General features: G+C 45.7%; 2 protein-coding genes across 5 annotated transcripts; both read left to right on the top strand.

Moving 5' to 3' along the window:
• Positions 1-395: 395 nt before the first annotated feature.
• cndp2 (carnosine dipeptidase 2) lies at positions 396-6,075 on the top strand. Of its 3 annotated transcripts, none has more exons than XM_019863467.1 (12): positions 396-467; positions 1,722-1,792; positions 1,918-2,061; positions 2,196-2,358; positions 3,278-3,366; positions 3,552-3,752; positions 3,836-3,920; positions 4,113-4,273; positions 4,350-4,514; positions 5,463-5,604; positions 5,683-5,830; positions 5,913-6,075. In XM_019863467.1, exons 2-12 carry the CDS (start codon positions 1,733-1,735, stop codon positions 5,977-5,979), a joined length of 1,425 nt encoding a protein of 474 aa, XP_019719026.1. In that variant the 5' UTR covers positions 396-467; positions 1,722-1,732; the 3' UTR covers positions 5,980-6,075. The 3 variants fall into 3 exon arrangements, with proteins under 3 accessions (XP_019719026.1, XP_019719028.1, XP_019719027.1); XM_019863469.1 differs by lacking the exon at positions 396-467 and adding an exon at positions 529-545; XM_019863468.1 differs by lacking the exon at positions 396-467 and adding an exon at positions 1,481-1,630.
• Positions 6,076-7,004: 929 nt separating this feature from the next.
• Positions 7,005-16,541, top strand: recql4 (RecQ helicase-like 4). Of its 2 annotated transcripts, none has more exons than XM_019863445.1 (27): positions 7,005-7,455; positions 7,538-7,571; positions 7,648-7,760; positions 8,164-8,310; positions 8,383-8,507; positions 8,595-8,608; positions 8,648-9,285; positions 9,370-9,452; positions 9,541-9,640; positions 9,778-9,937; positions 10,077-10,337; positions 10,404-10,496; positions 10,740-10,876; positions 11,005-11,088; positions 11,160-11,351; positions 11,426-11,608; positions 11,679-11,877; positions 12,085-12,278; positions 12,378-12,461; positions 12,577-12,714; positions 12,800-13,061; positions 13,688-13,817; positions 13,897-14,057; positions 14,166-14,343; positions 14,541-14,697; positions 14,774-14,882; positions 15,407-16,541. In XM_019863445.1, exons 1-27 carry the CDS (start codon positions 7,372-7,374, stop codon positions 15,526-15,528), a joined length of 4,182 nt encoding a protein of 1,393 aa, XP_019719004.1. In that variant the 5' UTR covers positions 7,005-7,371; the 3' UTR covers positions 15,529-16,541. The 2 variants fall into 2 exon arrangements, with proteins under 2 accessions (XP_019719004.1, XP_019719003.1); XM_019863444.1 differs by having other exon boundaries at positions 13,897-14,063.
• Position 16,542: the final 1 nt, after the last annotated feature.

Below are 16,542 nucleotides of genomic sequence, written 5' to 3'. Positions count from 1 at the left end.
ACTGACGTAGTTCATTTGAAAAAAGTGGAACTTGTACAGATTGTTGAATTTGATCGTACAAACATGTTGCAGTTAAATATTTTAAATTTTATGACGAAATCAAGTTTGACTACGGAATACGCGTTTGCGTCTACAGTAATCACAATTTATCAAACCAATTTGTCCACCGCATATGGATCCACAATCCTTTGCGGCACAACCACGGATGCAATATGCGGTTTTGCTGTTAAATATGGAATGTGTTCAACGAAGCAATGAAAATAAAAATATTACGTCCGTGTTGTGACACCTTCGCCCATTTGCTCCTTTCTCTATTTTAAATCTGTGTGTCCGACAAAAATATTTTACCATCAAATCGGTGATTTTTTTTTTTTTTAAGACTACGAAGCCGGACGTTAGCACACCCGGAAGTTATTTGTCACGTGGAGAGAGTCACGTGAATAGATTACCGGTACACGTCTGAAACAGTGAGTTGGAAATTATTGCATGAAATAATTGCTAACCAATTTTGTTTTATTTTCGGGTGCACCTAAGATCGCACGGTTGTGACTCGACAGCTAGTTTTCGCACCACTGCGTTTTAACCAAATTAGGTCCGTGAGAATTCAACGCTTCACAATTCAGTCATTGCGCAGGTCAAACTAATTATGAACGAAGCTTAAAATGCTGCTAGTGTCGTTAAACGTGAATCAGGAGACTGCTTTACAATGAAGCAAGTTATGTATAAATAAAGACTGATGTATTGCATCATTCACACCCAAGGCAATTTCGTAATGCGTCCCAGAGGAAGAAAAACAAAAGATGAAATGGAAAATCAAGATATGACCCACCAATCCGGTCTGTCCAGGGCCATCAGAATGATAGATACTGGTGCGGCTTGATGTTACTGAAATGACAGGAAGACGAAACGATTTATTTCTTTAAACAAGCACATTTCTTCCGCATCCTTCCAAAGGCTAGCCCTCGATGATATCAGTAAGTTTCTGTTCTCGTGTTCAGAGAAAAACTTGTTACAGCCAGTCTGCGCACTTTAATACATTTAAAAATTATCATCTCTGGTGGGTATGTTTTTTTTTTGTCCTGTTATTAGTTGTCAAGTGAAAGACTTGATATAAAATCTCTAAAACGGGCGTCAAACTCATTTTTGTCACGGGCCACATCATAGTTATGGTTTCCCTCGGAGGGCCGTTATGACCATGAACCCAAATGAATGTGTAATCGTCTCATATTACAAATACGCTAAACAACAAATGGGTGAATAACTAGTTTTGAAATCAGAGGCCAATAAAAAGTTTTTTCCCCTCAAATATTATTTCATATATTTTAATAAAGGGGGAGGTTGGTAACAAAAATGCTTGCAATATCTCAACATTTTTAGTTGTGAATTGAAGACAGTTTGCAATTATTGTATTTTAGCAAGAAACATGAAGTCGATGCACATAATTTGCTTCGGTGGGCCACAGAAGTTGAAGGAGTCGACAAATACATTTCCCGAAATCAACCTAAAATTGAATTCTCTGCATTTGCAAGTTTGTGACGTGGTACACATTTTGTCCAAGTGGCGTTACCGTAGAGCTGCAGTTCTCGTTCCCTGTCTTCCTTCGGGTAACCACACACTGTGCCGTCAGCAAGTAGGTGGAGTTAGTCCCCTGCAACCTCTCATAGGGCAGCGCTGGGCTGGAGGTTGTCTCACATGGTTCTCCCTCTGTCGTCTCCTCTCAGCTCCAGACACAATGGCACATCTCTCTGCTCTTTTCCAGTACATAGATGAACATCAGGAGCTTTACGTGGAGGTAAGATGAGGCAATCTAGCTGTACTTATGCTCTGGGAAAAAGCAGTTTCCTGAGCTTTCTGAATTGCATAGTGGGCTGCAGGCCTCGCCTTTAACTTTGTCACTGTCAAATTGCTCTTGATCAGCGCCTGGCGGAATGGGTGGCCGTCCAGAGTGTGTCCGCCTGGCCGGAGAAGCGCGGCGAGATCAAGAAGATGATGCAAATGGCTGCCAAGGATATTGAGCGGCTGGGAGGCATGGTGGAGATGGTGGACATCGGCCAGCAGACGGTGAGCCGAGCATGGAAGCGCTTTGATCACATCGCATTTGTTTATGTGGAATTGCTATCGACGACAGATTCACTCTCAACTTGTTTGCCGTCTAAAGAAGTGTAACACTTTTTTTTTTTTTTTTTTTTTGGCAGCTTCCAAGCGGGGAGGAGATCCCGCTGCCCCCAATCATTCTGGGACGTCTGGGCTCAGACCCGGGCAAGAAGACGGTGTGCATCTACGGCCACCTCGACGTCCAACCCGCCAACATCGACGACGGCTGGGACACGGAGCCGTTCACTTTGGTGGAGAAAGACGGTGAGGATGCAGACACTTTCAGTTTCTGGATGACTCGTTTTGTATGTTTTGGGTGCACAGGAGACCGTCTCACTTGTGGAGAGTTGCCGCTTACCCTGCTCTGCTTTTATTTTGTTTCAAACGCCACCTTCACTTGGCATTAATCTTAGTGTACTTGACATTCTTGAATATTATCCTCCAAACAAGATGTGGAGAAAGACTGTGAGGATGCAGAGACGCTTTCGGTTTCTGTATGACTCCTTTTGATTCTTTTGGGTGCACAGGAGAGGTTTCGATTATTCCTGCTCCATGCAAGGCATGCCGTGCGTCGTCATTATCAGCTGACCCTGTCACTGTTGACGCTCATTTACAAAGTCCTTTCCCGAGTCATCACGTCTTATCTCAATGCTCGCCAAATCAAAGTAGGTAGTAGGTGTCGTTATTTCACGTTCTAGTCGCTATCGTCCACGCGTGGACTTTATCCTCCAAACTCACATTTTGTGGTGCTCAGTCAGCTGAGAAATCTATAACTGCTTCAAAACAACAAAGTGTATGGAGAAATATGTTGCACATCGAGCATATTTGACAATAAAAGCTGACTTGACAGGAAGTCGCGCCTCCACTTCCTCTTCCCTTCACTTCCATCCTGCCTCTTCAGCTTTTAACTTACATAACTCATTTTCTACTGTGTAAAAAAAAAAAAAAAAAAAAAAAAAAAATCTCATAGCTTCAACACAAGAACATTAGAGTGGTGTGACCAACGTCCAGACCTCAACCCCCCGTTTTTTTAATCCATTAAGACCAGGCACATCATTTCACTTTAACCATCAAACTATGAAATGAACTAATCACATTTCAACTATTTGGATAATTATGGATTATCATCGAGCTGCCTCACCCATTTAAAATCAAAACACTATTCTTGTTTCTTTTTTTGCAGGAAAGCTGTATGGAAGAGGCTCCACTGACGACAAGGGTCCCGTGCTGGCTTGGTTCAACTGCATCGAAGCCTACCAGAAGATCCAGAAGGTAAAACTCTCCGCAAGAAGAGTCATGTGCCATCTGCTTGATTGCTCCGTGACCATTTCAGGAGGTTGAGCGTCCAAAGGCTCGCCGTGCAAAATGGCTTGTCCTCGCATCTCCTTGTTGGATGCTTTTGCCACTTGTCTTTCTTGTCATCCAAACCTCATCGTGAGATGCCGCTTTCTTGGCAGGAGCTTCCCATCAACATCAAGTTCTGCTTCGAGGGCATGGAGGAGTCGGGCTCAGAGGGCCTGGACGAACTGGTCTTCTCGCGCAAGGACAGCTTCTTCAAGGATGTGGACTACGTTTGCATCTCGGACAACTACTGGCTGGGGAAGACCAAGCCCTGCATCACCTACGGCTTGAGGGGAATCTGCTACTTCTTCATCGAGGTGGACAGATTGACTTTTTTGAGGGGAGGGGGGGGGGCTTACACCCAGCACGTTGGTAACGACGTTGACGCTACTTTTAAAAGGTGGACGGCTGTGAGAAGGACCTGCACTCGGGCGTATTTGGCGGCTCCGTCCACGAGGCCATGACGGACCTCATTACACTTATGGGCAAGTGAAGCGGACGTTTTGTTTTTGTAGCTCACCGTTTGCATCCTGTCGCTCAGATTGTAGCCGAGCCTTCCTCAATGCGGAGGGACATATGAAAAAAAAAAAAAAAAAAAAAACTTAAAGTGGGTTAGATTGACAGTGAGTCCAAGTGTGCATCTGACACAAGTTTTAACCCCTTTGGTTCACCGACAGGCTCCCTGGTGGACAGGAGAGGGAGAATCTTGATTCCTGACATATACGAAGACGTGGCTCCTTTGACAGATGACGAGACGCAACTTTACGAGAAGATCGAGTTTGACTTGGAGGAGTACTGCAAAGACGTCGGCGTGGGGAAGCTACTGCACAGCACCAAGGCAAGCCGAGGCCGCCGCGAAAAGTGAAACGAGTCCACGGCGCAGAGATTTAACCGTTTTCCTTTTCGTCTTGCAGGAGCAAATCCTAATGCACCGCTGGAGGTACCCGTCGCTTTCTCTGCACGGCATCGAGGGGGCTTTTGCCGACGCCGGCGCCAAGACGGTTATCCCTCGCAAAGTCAACGGCAAATTCTCCATCCGCCTGGTGCCCGACATGGACCCAAAAGTTGTGGAGAAGAAGGTCAGGTCAAATAACTGAATTCAATTAAAATCCGGTACACCAAATTAAAATCCAACGCGGCTGTGATAGGCTCCAGCATTCCGGCGACCCTTGTCATGATAAGCGGTTCAGAGAATGGCTGGATGGACAACACAATACACTAATTAAATAAAAACTAAAGTTTTGAAATGAGCCAAGTACAATGTAGTCAAATTAAACATAAAAGAATTGAAAATACAATCAAATCTAGGACAATAGATTGAAGCAATAATAATAACGTGAAAAAGTTCCCCCCAAAAATTTCATATCACACAGTACAATAAATTTTAAATGGTGAGGGAAAATAAAATAAATTGCGAAACCCAGCCGCTGGGAGGCAGTGCCCTCCCCTGGGGGTGCACTGTTCCCCAGTGCCGGTCCCAAGCCCGGAGAAATGGGGAGGGTTGCGTCAGGAATGGCATCCGGCGTAAAACTTTTGCCAAGACGACCATGCGAGTTGGTAGGACGGTTTACAGGGGCGGATGGAAATTACTGACTCGCTGTGGCGACCCCTGAATAGGGACGTGCCGAAAGGAGAAGAAGAAGAAGAAGAGGGAAAATAAATTACGAGAAAAAAAAAATACAATGACATCATATAGTCATCATGGGACTTTGTGGTTTGCCACACAAGCGTCTGTCTCTGCAAATGTAAAATAAAACCTGCAAATGCATGCACTTTGAGAAAGTAGATGTCCCACTGTTTGGGGAGGTGACAAAGGAAAAAAAACTGCATACATAGTGAAATTGTTTTAACTTCGTCACATTCAAACAGCTGACCCACTCGTCATGATCATCATGCGTTCCTAAAAACCAGCTGACTCATCATGGTGATCGGGCATTCCAAATCACCAGGAGCTAAAACATCACACAAGTCAACAATTCTGAGTTTCATATGGAGTTTTTCATCACAGTCGTTATTTTGGTTTTCAGGTGACCGACTATCTGCAACAGAAGTTTGCAGAGCTCGAGAGCCCCAACAAGCTGAAGGTCTCCATGGGGCACGGGGCCAAAGCCTGGGTGTCCGACTTCAACCATCCGCACTACATGGCCGGTCGCAAAGCTATGAAGACGGGTACCACTGCCTTGTCAATTTGTACAACGGCAAAGTGTAAACCGATTGCATTTAACCGTCTGCCTTCTTATGTGACAGTTTTTGGTGTGGAACCGGACCTGACACGCGAGGGCGGCAGTATCCCCGTCACGCTGACCTTCCAAGAGGCGACGGGACGCAACGTCATGCTGCTTCCCGTCGGCTCCTCTGACGACGGAGCGCACTCACAGAACGAGAAACTCAACAGGTGCTTGTCTTATTCTCAGCATTTTTTTTTTCCCAAGCATCGTGATTCATGTTCCTCACTTTACCTTTTTTTTTTTTTTTAGATCTAACTACATACAAGGGATCAAGATGCTGAGCGCGTACTTCCACGAGGTGTCGCAACTGCAATAGACCCCGTTGCCACTTCCTCATGCATTGCTGCTGACTCTTTTTTTTTTTTTTTTTTGTCTGCCCCACAATAATAAAACCTTTTGCTTTGTCACTGTAGTTCCGGCTCATGTCTTTTCTCTCAAGGGTTTCCGTGGAATTGTAAAGGATTCCCGAAAGACCGAGCCCTTCTGCAAATCGTGAAAAAACTCTTAACGATGCACCCCTAGTAAAATGTATAGAATTGACCAAATTATTCATATGAAATCGTACTGACAAATTATGACCCCAAAACAGTATAAAGCTTCCAATTCATCTTTAAGTACCCTTAAAAATCAATATCTTTCAGTGCGTTGTTGCCATCTTGTGGCATTTTAGAGTCTTACAGAAACCACTACAATCGCAAAGCGGAATTTCTTCACTTCTACGGATTCACATGTGTAAATCATGACATACGAACTAGCAACGGAGCGACAAGCTCCATGGAGCACGTCAATTATGGACACAAAAGCCACGAAATGAACAAACTCAGCGTACTGTTTACTCACCCTCTGCTCCTCCGAAAGTGAAACGATGTCTTCCGACACTCCTCACGCTGACATTCCTCCCACACTTCATAGCTTCACATCTCCACGTACGTTACAAAGCCAGAATTCTGACTTTAAAATCTGAATTCTGAGACTGAAGTCGCGAACAACAAAAACCTCATTCAGCTAGCAGGCAAAAATCACTTCCGTGTTTTATTCAAATTTTCCCGCGTCGGCAACTCGTGTTGCCAGATTTAGATTTTTATCCCCCTTTTCTGAAAATATACACACTAATTAAAATGTATAGTTGAACGGAGTCTGAAACTTATAATTGTTGAATTAATGTAAAATTTGGATTTAAATTGTCTGTGTGCGGATAAAAAAAAAAACATGTAAAGACGTTGCGAAGCGCTGTAAAATTTGTGTTGGCGCTGAACGCGGAAATCATCATGAGGCGGATATCCGGGCTCCAAATCAGCCACACGTCATTATTTAAAAAGAAAGTCACTCTTTCACTTGGAAGTGTACGGAAGAGGATTATGGCCAGTGAAGAAAAAAAAAACACGGTCGTCAAGATTCTCACTTTTAAGTCAGATATCTGACTTACTTCTCAGACTTCTGACTCTCAAGTCAGGATTCTGACATTCGTATGTATCTTTTCAGAAAGGGGGTAAATATCTAAATCCGGCAACACGAGTTGCCATTTTCCGGCGCGGGAAAATCTGAAGTGGTTTTTGCCCGCAAGCTCAATGAGGTCTTCGTTGTTCGCTACTACGACGCATTTTATTTCACAATCACCCTTTAAAAACGTCTAATGAACAGTGTTAAACTTCGCCGAATATGTCCCAAAGTGCATCTAATAGTTTAGACTAAAGCTTCTGGTCCTATTATGGGTCGCTACGACGAGGTGAAAGTGTTGCTCAAAAGATGGGAACAGAGCTTTGTCAAGGAGCACAAGAGGAAGCCCGGCAAGGTAACTTTTTTTTGTGATCCCTCCGCTCTGTTTTACTGCTACAGTAAAATCAGTTCTGACTATATTTGCACAAAATATTCAGGAAGACGTTGATCAAGCTTCAGAGGAGACCAGGAGTAAGTGAACGCATCATATTTGTCTGTTTTTGTTTACTTGTGAAATAATTCAATTTAATATGTTGCCCTTTCCCAGATTTATACAAAGAGTACTATAGTTTGAAACTGGCCAAAGAGAAAAGCAGCAGCAGCACGAGTAACGTTGCAACCAGACATAACAGTGAACAGTCTGATTCTGCACTTCAGAAGGTAATACTGTCATATTACTCACTCATACATTTGATTTAAAAAACGCAAGTACGATGTACAATTAAAGTGTAAAATCAAGTTGAAAACTTAAAAACAAACACACATACCCCCATCATTTTTTTAAAAAAAAACAAGACTAGAATACGAGTGGTGTGACATTCTGAACAGCTATGTTCAGGGGGCGTTGTTAGGGAAGGCACAGTGCATGTAAAACCAATTCAAGTTAAGAATATTGTCAAGTTTGGGACATATTTTCTGCCAAAACGCAAAAAAAAAAAAACATGTCAAGAAAGAAACATGAAGTAGACGCAATATATTTATTGTACCAAAAAAAAATAATTGTTAATTGGAAATCTAGTGTATGTGACCATTAGCAATGACTCACCCTGATCGTGCTCTTCAGGACTGCTGGGGTTCCCATCTGAATCGCAGCGCTTTACCGGCGTCTTCGCCCAGACCGCTTAGTGCCCTGGACAGAGATGCTCTGAAGGCCTCTGCACAATATTACGGCTTCAAGCTCAAGAACAACCTGACAACGCTGACTCACAAGGTAGCTCAAGTAGAAAGCCAAGGTTGTGTAGTTGATTGTTTTGTTGATGTATGCTGCTTGTTGTTGTTACAGGAGAAACCTCTCTCGTTGAAAAAACCCGGACGTGTGCCTGTGAACTCCTTAAAAAAAGATGCTCCAAGTGTTCAGAAAGATAACACTGTCACCACATCCCCTGATGCGGAATCCAGCCCCCCCAGGAAAGGCACCCCGTACTATGTTTCTTTTCACTAGTATGCAATTTGAACAAACAGGGAAAACATTTTGTTTGTATTCCTACATAACAGGCGGGTGGAGCCGAGCCTTGGAGTCATGGGTTCCAATAAGCTCTACCCGGTGCACCCTGAAGAACCTCTTGAGCCGTTTCGGCCCATTCCAGAACCGGCCAAAGGTTCTGTGAGTCCTGGTAGGACGCAAGTGTCGCCTATGTCCAGTGGAGATGTCGAAAAAGATTCAGGGGCTTTACGTGGAGCACTTGGACCTGCAGATTTAGGAAGGCTTCGAATAGCCGCCACCGTGGGAAGGCCTTCTCCCGCCAACCGGCTGAGCAATGTGGACAAGAAGTGGCTGGAGAGATGTCAGGTTTTTGGTGAGCTGGAAGCTGAAGAGAAGCCCGCGGCAGGAAACCAGGAGCGATGTCAGCCAAACGAGAAAGCTGAGGAAAAACGAGCAGACGAGAAAGATGCCATGACCAATATTTCGGTAAATCCCGCTCCACAAACGAAACAAAATACCGAAGATCTGGCGCCACTGAAAGAAGCCAGCAGGAGCCCACCAAAGAAGAGTAGGAAGAAGAGGCAGCGAGAAGGAGCGGCGACGGAGGAAGGAGGAGCCCATAAGAGGAGGAGAAAAAAGAGCGAGAAAGGAGACGAAAAGGAGGAGAAAGCTGACAGAGGAGACGGGAAGAAGAGACACAGGAAGAAGGGAAAAGAGGACACCCAGGTGGAGGACGACAAAACGACGGAGGCACCAAAGAAGGTAGTCGGTGACTATAGAAATCCTGTTAAAATACCCGTTAGTATTCGATATAAAGATTGGGAGAATCTAAAAATGACTGTTTAGGTTCCTCAAGAGAACCTGCTTGGAGAAGTCGAGGAAGACTTTGGCACCAGGAGATCACATCATGCGCAGCTAGTCCGAGGCAGGTAAGACTTGATCACATGTCCCCCGTCATACCTCCACCGCTCGAATCCAACGACCACATTTTTGGGGGAGTTTTGTCCTTTTTTCCAGAGGCTCCAAAGTTACCGAGGGTAACTTCGTGAAGATCAATCTGAAGAAGAAATCTCACGTCAAAGGATATGCCCTGAGAGGAATGGCCCTGCGCAAACAAGTACGTGCGTTTGTAAATATGTCGACTCCGCCACTCAAAACACACACGCAAATATGAAGAAAAAGCAAAGAAATAGTCGATACCTTATCATCAGCTGGGTGGTTTCTGTGAAATGTCTTTTTTTTTATTTTTTTCAGTTGTCCATGCAGAAGTTCCATCTGAAAGGCGAACGTTTCGGTGGCGGTGGGGGCTTTTTCGGTAGAGGCCGCCGTGGCGGCTTCCGCGGCGGCCGCCAAGGCGACACCTGCTTCAAGTGCGGCGGCACAGGACACTGGGCTGTCCACTGCAAGGGACCAGGTAGTGTGCAAGCCCAAATTTGCTCCCATTTCGGCAGCAGACGAGTCGGGCCCACGTCGTTAATCAATGTGTGACCTTTATTGCTTGGGTGATATACGAACCACATAATACAACATAAACTTTTGGTATTGCTTTGCAGCTCCACCGCCTTCTCTTCCCGACCAGCAGCCTGTCGAAGACGAGGAGCCCTTTGAGCTGCCCACCCTGGAGGAGGTTGCCAGGGCGACGGGAACACTGCAGCCCCAGGACCAAGGTGCCCGTTTCAAAGAAGAGCAAGAACCAGAGAACAGCAGCAACGATGAAGCTCTGCTCAATGTGATCCGTCCCGATTATGAGCGTCCGGCACCTCCGCCTCCCGTCGAGCCGCTTTACGGCCTCACAGATGATGGCAAAATTCAGGGTAAAGGAATTTACTTTGTGTTCATCGATGATTGCAAAACAATAACACGACTTTGTGTGGGTTCAGAGACACCGGACGACGTCTTTGTTGCTCTCCGAGAACTTGGCTACAACTCGTTTAGGGCGGGGCAGGAGGAAGCCATCATGAGGATCCTTTCAGGTACATAAAGCGTTCGCAATGTTTCCACCACACCGGAGATCCTGCAAGATACATACGCCGCAAAGATATTACAACCTGAGGGGAAAAAAAGGGAATGTTGAGCATTGATTACAGACGGAAAACAAACATTGTAATTCTAGTTTATTCAATATTTGGGTAGTTATAATTTAACTTTTTTTTTTTTAATCCCGCACTCTCCTGTTCTGTCCTTATTCCTACTCTTAATATTACTTCTATCTGCAGGTCTCTCCACTCTGGTGGTGTTGTCAACAGGGATGGGGAAGTCACTTTGCTATCAGTTGCCGGCTTACTTGTTTGCCAAGCGGTCCTCTTGCATCACTTTGGTCATTTCTCCACTCGTCTCGCTCATGGATGACCAGGTCCCGCACCCGTCGCAACAACGTTTCACTGACGACACCGGCCACTTTTTCCCTCCGTGTCTCGATTCCCTTCGGCAGCCGATTCAGACCCCAGACTGAAAACCTGCTGTGAATGTGTGTTTCTGTAGCTGTCTGGCCTGCCGGCCAACCTGAAAGCAGCCTGCATCCACTCCAACATGACAATGAAACAGCGCGAAGCTGCGATACAAAAGGTAGCCGGTAGCCGTTTTGGCAGCCGTGACGTATTTGGATTCTGGAGTATTTCCTTGTTGTGTTTTCTCAGGTGAAGGCGGGTCAGGTGTGCGTGCTGCTGCTCTCCCCTGAAGCGCTTGTTGGCGGCGGCGGCGGCTCCAGGTTGGGGTGCCTGCCCTCGGCGCAGGAGCTTCCCCCCGTGGCCTTTGCGTGCATCGATGAAGCTCACTGCGTGTCGGAATGGTCGCACAACTTCCGGCCGTGCTACCTCCGGCTTTGTAAGGTGAAGGAAATGTTTTGACGACCACGTGACGCTTGGTCTTGATTTGTTCTCTTTTTTTTTTTTTTCTTTTGTAGGTGTTGAGGGAGCGATTGGGCGTGCGATGCTTTCTTGGGCTCACAGCCACAGCCACGTTGTCTACGGCCCTGGACATCGCCCAACACTTGGACATCAGCGACCAGGACGGCATCGCGGTCCGATCCGCCGCCGTTCCCGCCAACCTGCACCTTTCTGTGTCCATGGACCGTGAGAAGGATCAAGTACGACCGATCGTGTTCTCCGCTTCAAGAGTGTCTATTTACGACACTTTTTTTTTTTCTTTCCCGCAAGGCTCTGGTGTCCTTGTTGAAAGGCGATCGCTTCGGCTGCCTGGATTCGGTCATCGTCTACTGCACCAGGAGGGAGGAGACCGCTCGCGTGGCTGCGCTTCTGAGGACCTGCCTGCAGGGGACGCTGCTGAAAGAAAATAAAGAGATCAGCAATAGCCAAGCACAAGTCAACCCCGTGGGGCAAAAGAAGAAAGAACTTGGTGAGCCGCTAGTTCGTTTTGGCTACATTGGCGGCCTGTTTAGGCAGCAAATGAGTTGGGCCTGGATAACATCTGCATTGCGGTGGGTGGTTGCTGTGAAGCCGCAAGATTAATTTTTGCCTCAAATGCTTGAAGATGGTGTGATTCCGCAACAGAAAATGCAATCTCCCCCCAAAAAGTCATCTGCCTCGGTTTAAATTTTCCCAGCAAGGAAGAAGATTCGCAAACCCCTGAAGTGGCAGGCTGAGTCGTACCATGCCGGCCTCTCGGGATCGGAACGGCGCCGGGTTCAGAACAACTTCATGTGCGGCGAGCTCCGGATCGTGGTGGCCACCGTGGCGTTTGGCATGGGCCTGGACAAGTCTGACGTGCGGGGCATCATTCATTACAACATGCCCAAGGTGCGCAGTCGACTTCCCACACAGTAGTTTGACACAAAGTACTCGAAGTGACTTCCTGTTACTGTCTTTCTGCACCTGAGCGTCACATTATTTCTTCAGAGCTTTGAGAGTTACGTCCAAGAAATTGGGAGAGCAGGGAGAGATGGCGAACCGGCACACTGTCACCTCTTTCTTGATCCCGAAGTAAGACTGCAACTGGAATTTGAACTCGCACACCGCAATTTTCGCTACACTTAGACATTCAAGAAATAACGCCGCTTTCGCTTCATCGTGATGGATAATCAATCTTTACGCGTAGGGTATGGACCTGCACGAGCTGCGGCGTCACATCTATTCCGACACGGTGGACTACTACACGGTGAAGCGGCTGGTCCAGAAAGTGTTCCCGCCATGCAAATGCAGACAGATTCAGCGGAAACAGCAGCAACTAATCCGGGTAAAAAGGCCCACGTTACGTGTGTATCGCCGCGAGCAGATGGACACGCACCTCACATGCGATGATTGATACGTCTTCTGTCAAGGAGGACGTCAGCGATGCCGAGATGATGGAGATCTACGATCGGGAAACCGGTCGCGACATACCCGCCCGGCAGGAGATGGTACATTCTGCAGACAACGGTCATAAAATGGACAATATGGATGCGAAAGAAGTCAGCGTGGAGGTTGTGGGTGACCAGGAAGTAGAGAGCTCCTCTGAGTGGCCCGTGGAAAGACTGTGTCACACTCATGAGAGAGCCATGCCCATCCAGGAGACGGTAGAGACCCTGGACATCACAGAAGAAGGTAGTCAGTTGCACACGTTCATTCGACCGCACGTTTAGGCTGCAGACTAGTTGGGCTCGAGTTACGGAATTCCTCTGCTGGTCGCTGCCAAGGAGTGATGTTCCCCTTTTGCCTCTATTGCTTCAAGATGTAGCGACGATGCAACATAACATGTACTTTTACTAACGGTCCCGATTCCTTTGGCAGCCCATTTAGGCAGAAAATGTGTTTGAAAATTTTCAAAAAAACCCGGACGTGTGCCTGTGCCTTCTGCTGCTTGTTCCACAAGTAATGAGATGATTTTTCTTCCTCATTGCTTCTGGTGTATTGACTACACAATCACGTTTTTAACGACCATATTGAGTCATTTTGCAACCTGTTGGTTCAGGCGGGAAACGAGTTGGGTCGAAACGATTTGCACCTTCTAATAGTTTCTGCCAAGTAGTGAGATTTATTTATTTTTTTTTACACTTACTGCCTCAAGATGTCATGGCCAGACAGCAGAACATCAGCTTTCACTACCCGTCATGATTCCTTCAGCAGCCCGTTCAGGCGGTAAATCTATGTATCATACATACTCTTGACATGCATATTTTTGTGTGTGTGTGTGTGCATGTGTGTGTTTTGTTATGTTAATTTTTTTTCAGGTATTGAGACACTTCTCTGCTATCTGGAGCTACATCCACAGCGCTTTGTGGAGCTTCTCCACCCCACGCTCTCCGTGTGCAAAGTCAGCTGCTACGACGGACCCAAACAGCTGCGGAAAATCACCAAAATGTAACACACGTCACTCAGCTTTCCACCCGCGTTCCGACTCTACTGTGTCAAATACTGAAGAAGACGTGTGACTTTGCAGCTGCCCGCCCGTCGCTGTAGTGTTGGCCCGTATGCGCATGGCAGGCGAGGGGGTGGAGTCGTGCAGCCAGCTGGAGTTTGACGTGGTGGAGGTCGCCGACATGATGGGATGGCAGCTCCCATTGGTCAAAAGGGGGCTCAGGCAGCTGCAGTGGAGCACGGGTAAAGGTGCTTTGACGCTCAAGTTGTGTTACAAGATTAAATGAGCATATACGTGTGTGAATTTTGCTTGTACCTTGTTGTTGAACTATGCTCGCTCTTTATGTGCAGCTGGCGGGCGGAGTGGCGTCCTTGTGGAATTCTCTTCCCTGTCCTTCTACTTCCGCTCCTACGGCGACCTTTGCGACGAGGAACTGGACAAGGTGTGCCGGTTCCTGCATAAGCGCGTGCAGGACCGCGAGAGGTCGCAGCTCTACCAGCTGAGCGCCTGCTTCAAGGCCTTCAAAAGGTAGACCTTCACGAATCTGTTCTGGGAGCAAGCTAGTCGGGCCTGAATTATTTGCGCCCTCTGCTGGTCACTGCTATGTACTGAAAGCAATTTTTGACACCTATTGCCTCACGTTGTTGTGACTACACAGCTTAAAATACTTTTACTACCTGTCTCAAGTACATTTGCAGCAAATGTATACATTCTTTTGTCACCAGTGTGTCCTTCAAGAGCGTGCTTTCCTGCTTGGACAACTTGGACGACGGACCCAGTCTCCGGTTGAAGGACCTTCTGTCAGACTACTTTGACAAACGGCGGGAAAGAGACCTCACTCTGGAACCACTGGAACCAGATGACAGCCTGCAGCAGTACAAGGTGACACAAACCACTATGCTGATGTTCTAAACTATGATTTGGATAATTATTATTTATTTTTATTTTTTGGGGGTAGCTCTTGGACTGGGAGAATCAGATCCGAGCAGACATAAGGAGCTTCCTGTCCAACAGAAGTGACGAGAAGTTCTCAGGAAGAGCTGTTGCTCGAATCCTTCATGGCATCGGTGAGACATTACTTTCTAGATGTTTGTTTGGTTTTATTCCAGCATTAAAAAAAATAAAAATAAATCGGGGCAAATCAGCCATTCAACAAGGCTGGAAAGGCCTGACCATGTTCTATCCACTAGATGGCGCCATACAGTAAGTAAAGATTCCTTGCTTGGTAACTAACTCTAGTGGCGATTTGGTGGTCAGCCAGAGGAAGTGAATACTCATTACAATAAATGTAAATAAAATTCAAATGAAATGCTTGAAGATGTTTTTTTTTTTTTTTAGGTAGTCCGTGTTACTTTTATTCCAGCATTAAAAAAAATAAAAATAAATCGGGGCAAATCAGCCATTCAACAAGGCTGGAAAGGCCTGACCATGTTCTATCCACTAGATGGCGCCATACAGTAAGTAAAGATTCCTTGCTTGGTAACTAACTCTAGTGGCGATTTGGTGGTCAGCCAGAGGAAGTGAATACTCATTACAATAAATGTAAATAAAATTCAAATGAAATGCTTGAAGATGTTTTTTTTTTTTTTAGGTAGTCCGTGTTACCCCGCCCAAATGTACGGCAGAGACCGACGCTACTGGCGCAAGTACATCCAGTTTGACTTCAACCAGCTCATCAAGCTGGCCACTCAGGAGATCATTCAATTCAAGTAAAACATAGCCCGTTTTTTTGTTGTTGTTGTTTTAATTGAATTTCAGTTTGTTTCTTTGTATATGAATAAAATTATTTTTCTAAGGTCGCTGGTTTTGATTGATAAAATATCCAAACAAAAGGACTCCTGGGAACGAAGAACAACAATCTGCCGTCTTGCCCAGAACCAGGACCCTTTTATCCCGTTATTGACTCAGGAGGCAAACATTGACCTGTGCCATAAATTCAAACGGGGGAATGTCCTCCGTTTCCTCATTGTTAATGTTTATTCGATCTACCCTCCTCAATGAGGTCAGGCTGACCTCATTACATGCCTGTACACGCCCCACTAATATTGCACTCCTGGGTTGTGATCATATAAAAAGGGTAAAACAAACAATATTCTAGGCAGGACACAGTCATCAACATCAGTCAGCGAACTTCGGTGCAACATTTGGGCTTCCAGGCTCAGCCCGCCAACGTGTGCTTTGTCATTAAAGTGAGTGCAAAGGGGACACCGTCACCACTTGTGTGGTGTGCAGAGTATACATTATGTGTGTAATGACTTGTCACTGGACTCTGGCCCTAATGAAGATGTTCACATAAACTCCGCAGATTAGATGAGGCTGATGATTAAAAAAAACAAAAAAAATCTTTGCCAGCCAGTTTGAGGATGCAGTCTATTTTTTTAGAAACCTTTGATTAAAGTTGAATAAACGAAATGAACAAAAACAAATATGAATTATGAAGTAAAGCAATTTAAAAGGTACACAGAGCTAATGCAGATGAAATATATTTTCTCAAATAAATACACACGATGACATATAATAAAGTAAATTCATTGGAAAGATACAGTGGTTCTAAAAGGCCGATGCATCCCCTCTTCAAATGTCATGTTTTTAAGATTACAAAGAGAAACTTTCAAACGTATTCCACCATTAATGTTCTATAAACTGCAAAACAATTCCCCCCAAATTATTTCCCGAGTGGCAATAAGAAAGTTTTTGCACTTCAAAGTAAATAAAGGTGCCAAAAAG

The sequence above is a fragment of the Hippocampus comes genome, unplaced genomic scaffold (genome assembly GCF_001891065.2).
Source record: "Hippocampus comes isolate QL1 unplaced genomic scaffold, H_comes_QL1_v1.1 scaffold91, whole genome shotgun sequence".
In the NCBI taxonomy this organism is placed as follows: domain Eukaryota; kingdom Metazoa; phylum Chordata; class Actinopteri; order Syngnathiformes; family Syngnathidae; genus Hippocampus; species Hippocampus comes.
Note: the sequence above shows the minus strand (reverse complement) of the source record. Positions and strands in the feature narration are given on the sequence as shown.

Excerpts from the sequence above, each read along its gene's own strand:
- recql4 (XM_019863444.1), top strand. The coding sequence starts at position 7,372 with ATGGGTCGCTACGACGAGGTGAAAGTGTTGCTCAAAAGATGGGAACAG. Across the intron at positions 9,641-9,777 it reads GAATGGCCCTGCGCAAACAA|TTGTCCATGCAGAAGTTCCA; the intron begins GTACGTGCGTTT and ends TATTTTTTTCAG. Across the intron at positions 10,338-10,403 it reads AGATGATGGCAAAATTCAGG|AGACACCGGACGACGTCTTT; the intron begins GTAAAGGAATTT and ends GTGTGGGTTCAG.
- cndp2 (XM_019863467.1), top strand. The coding sequence starts at position 1,733 with ATGGCACATCTCTCTGCTCTTTTCCAGTACATAGATGAACATCAGGAG. Across the intron at positions 3,921-4,112 it reads GGACCTCATTACACTTATGG|GCTCCCTGGTGGACAGGAGA; the intron begins GCAAGTGAAGCG and ends GTTCACCGACAG. Across the intron at positions 5,605-5,682 it reads TCGCAAAGCTATGAAGACGG|TTTTTGGTGTGGAACCGGAC; the intron begins GTACCACTGCCT and ends CTTATGTGACAG.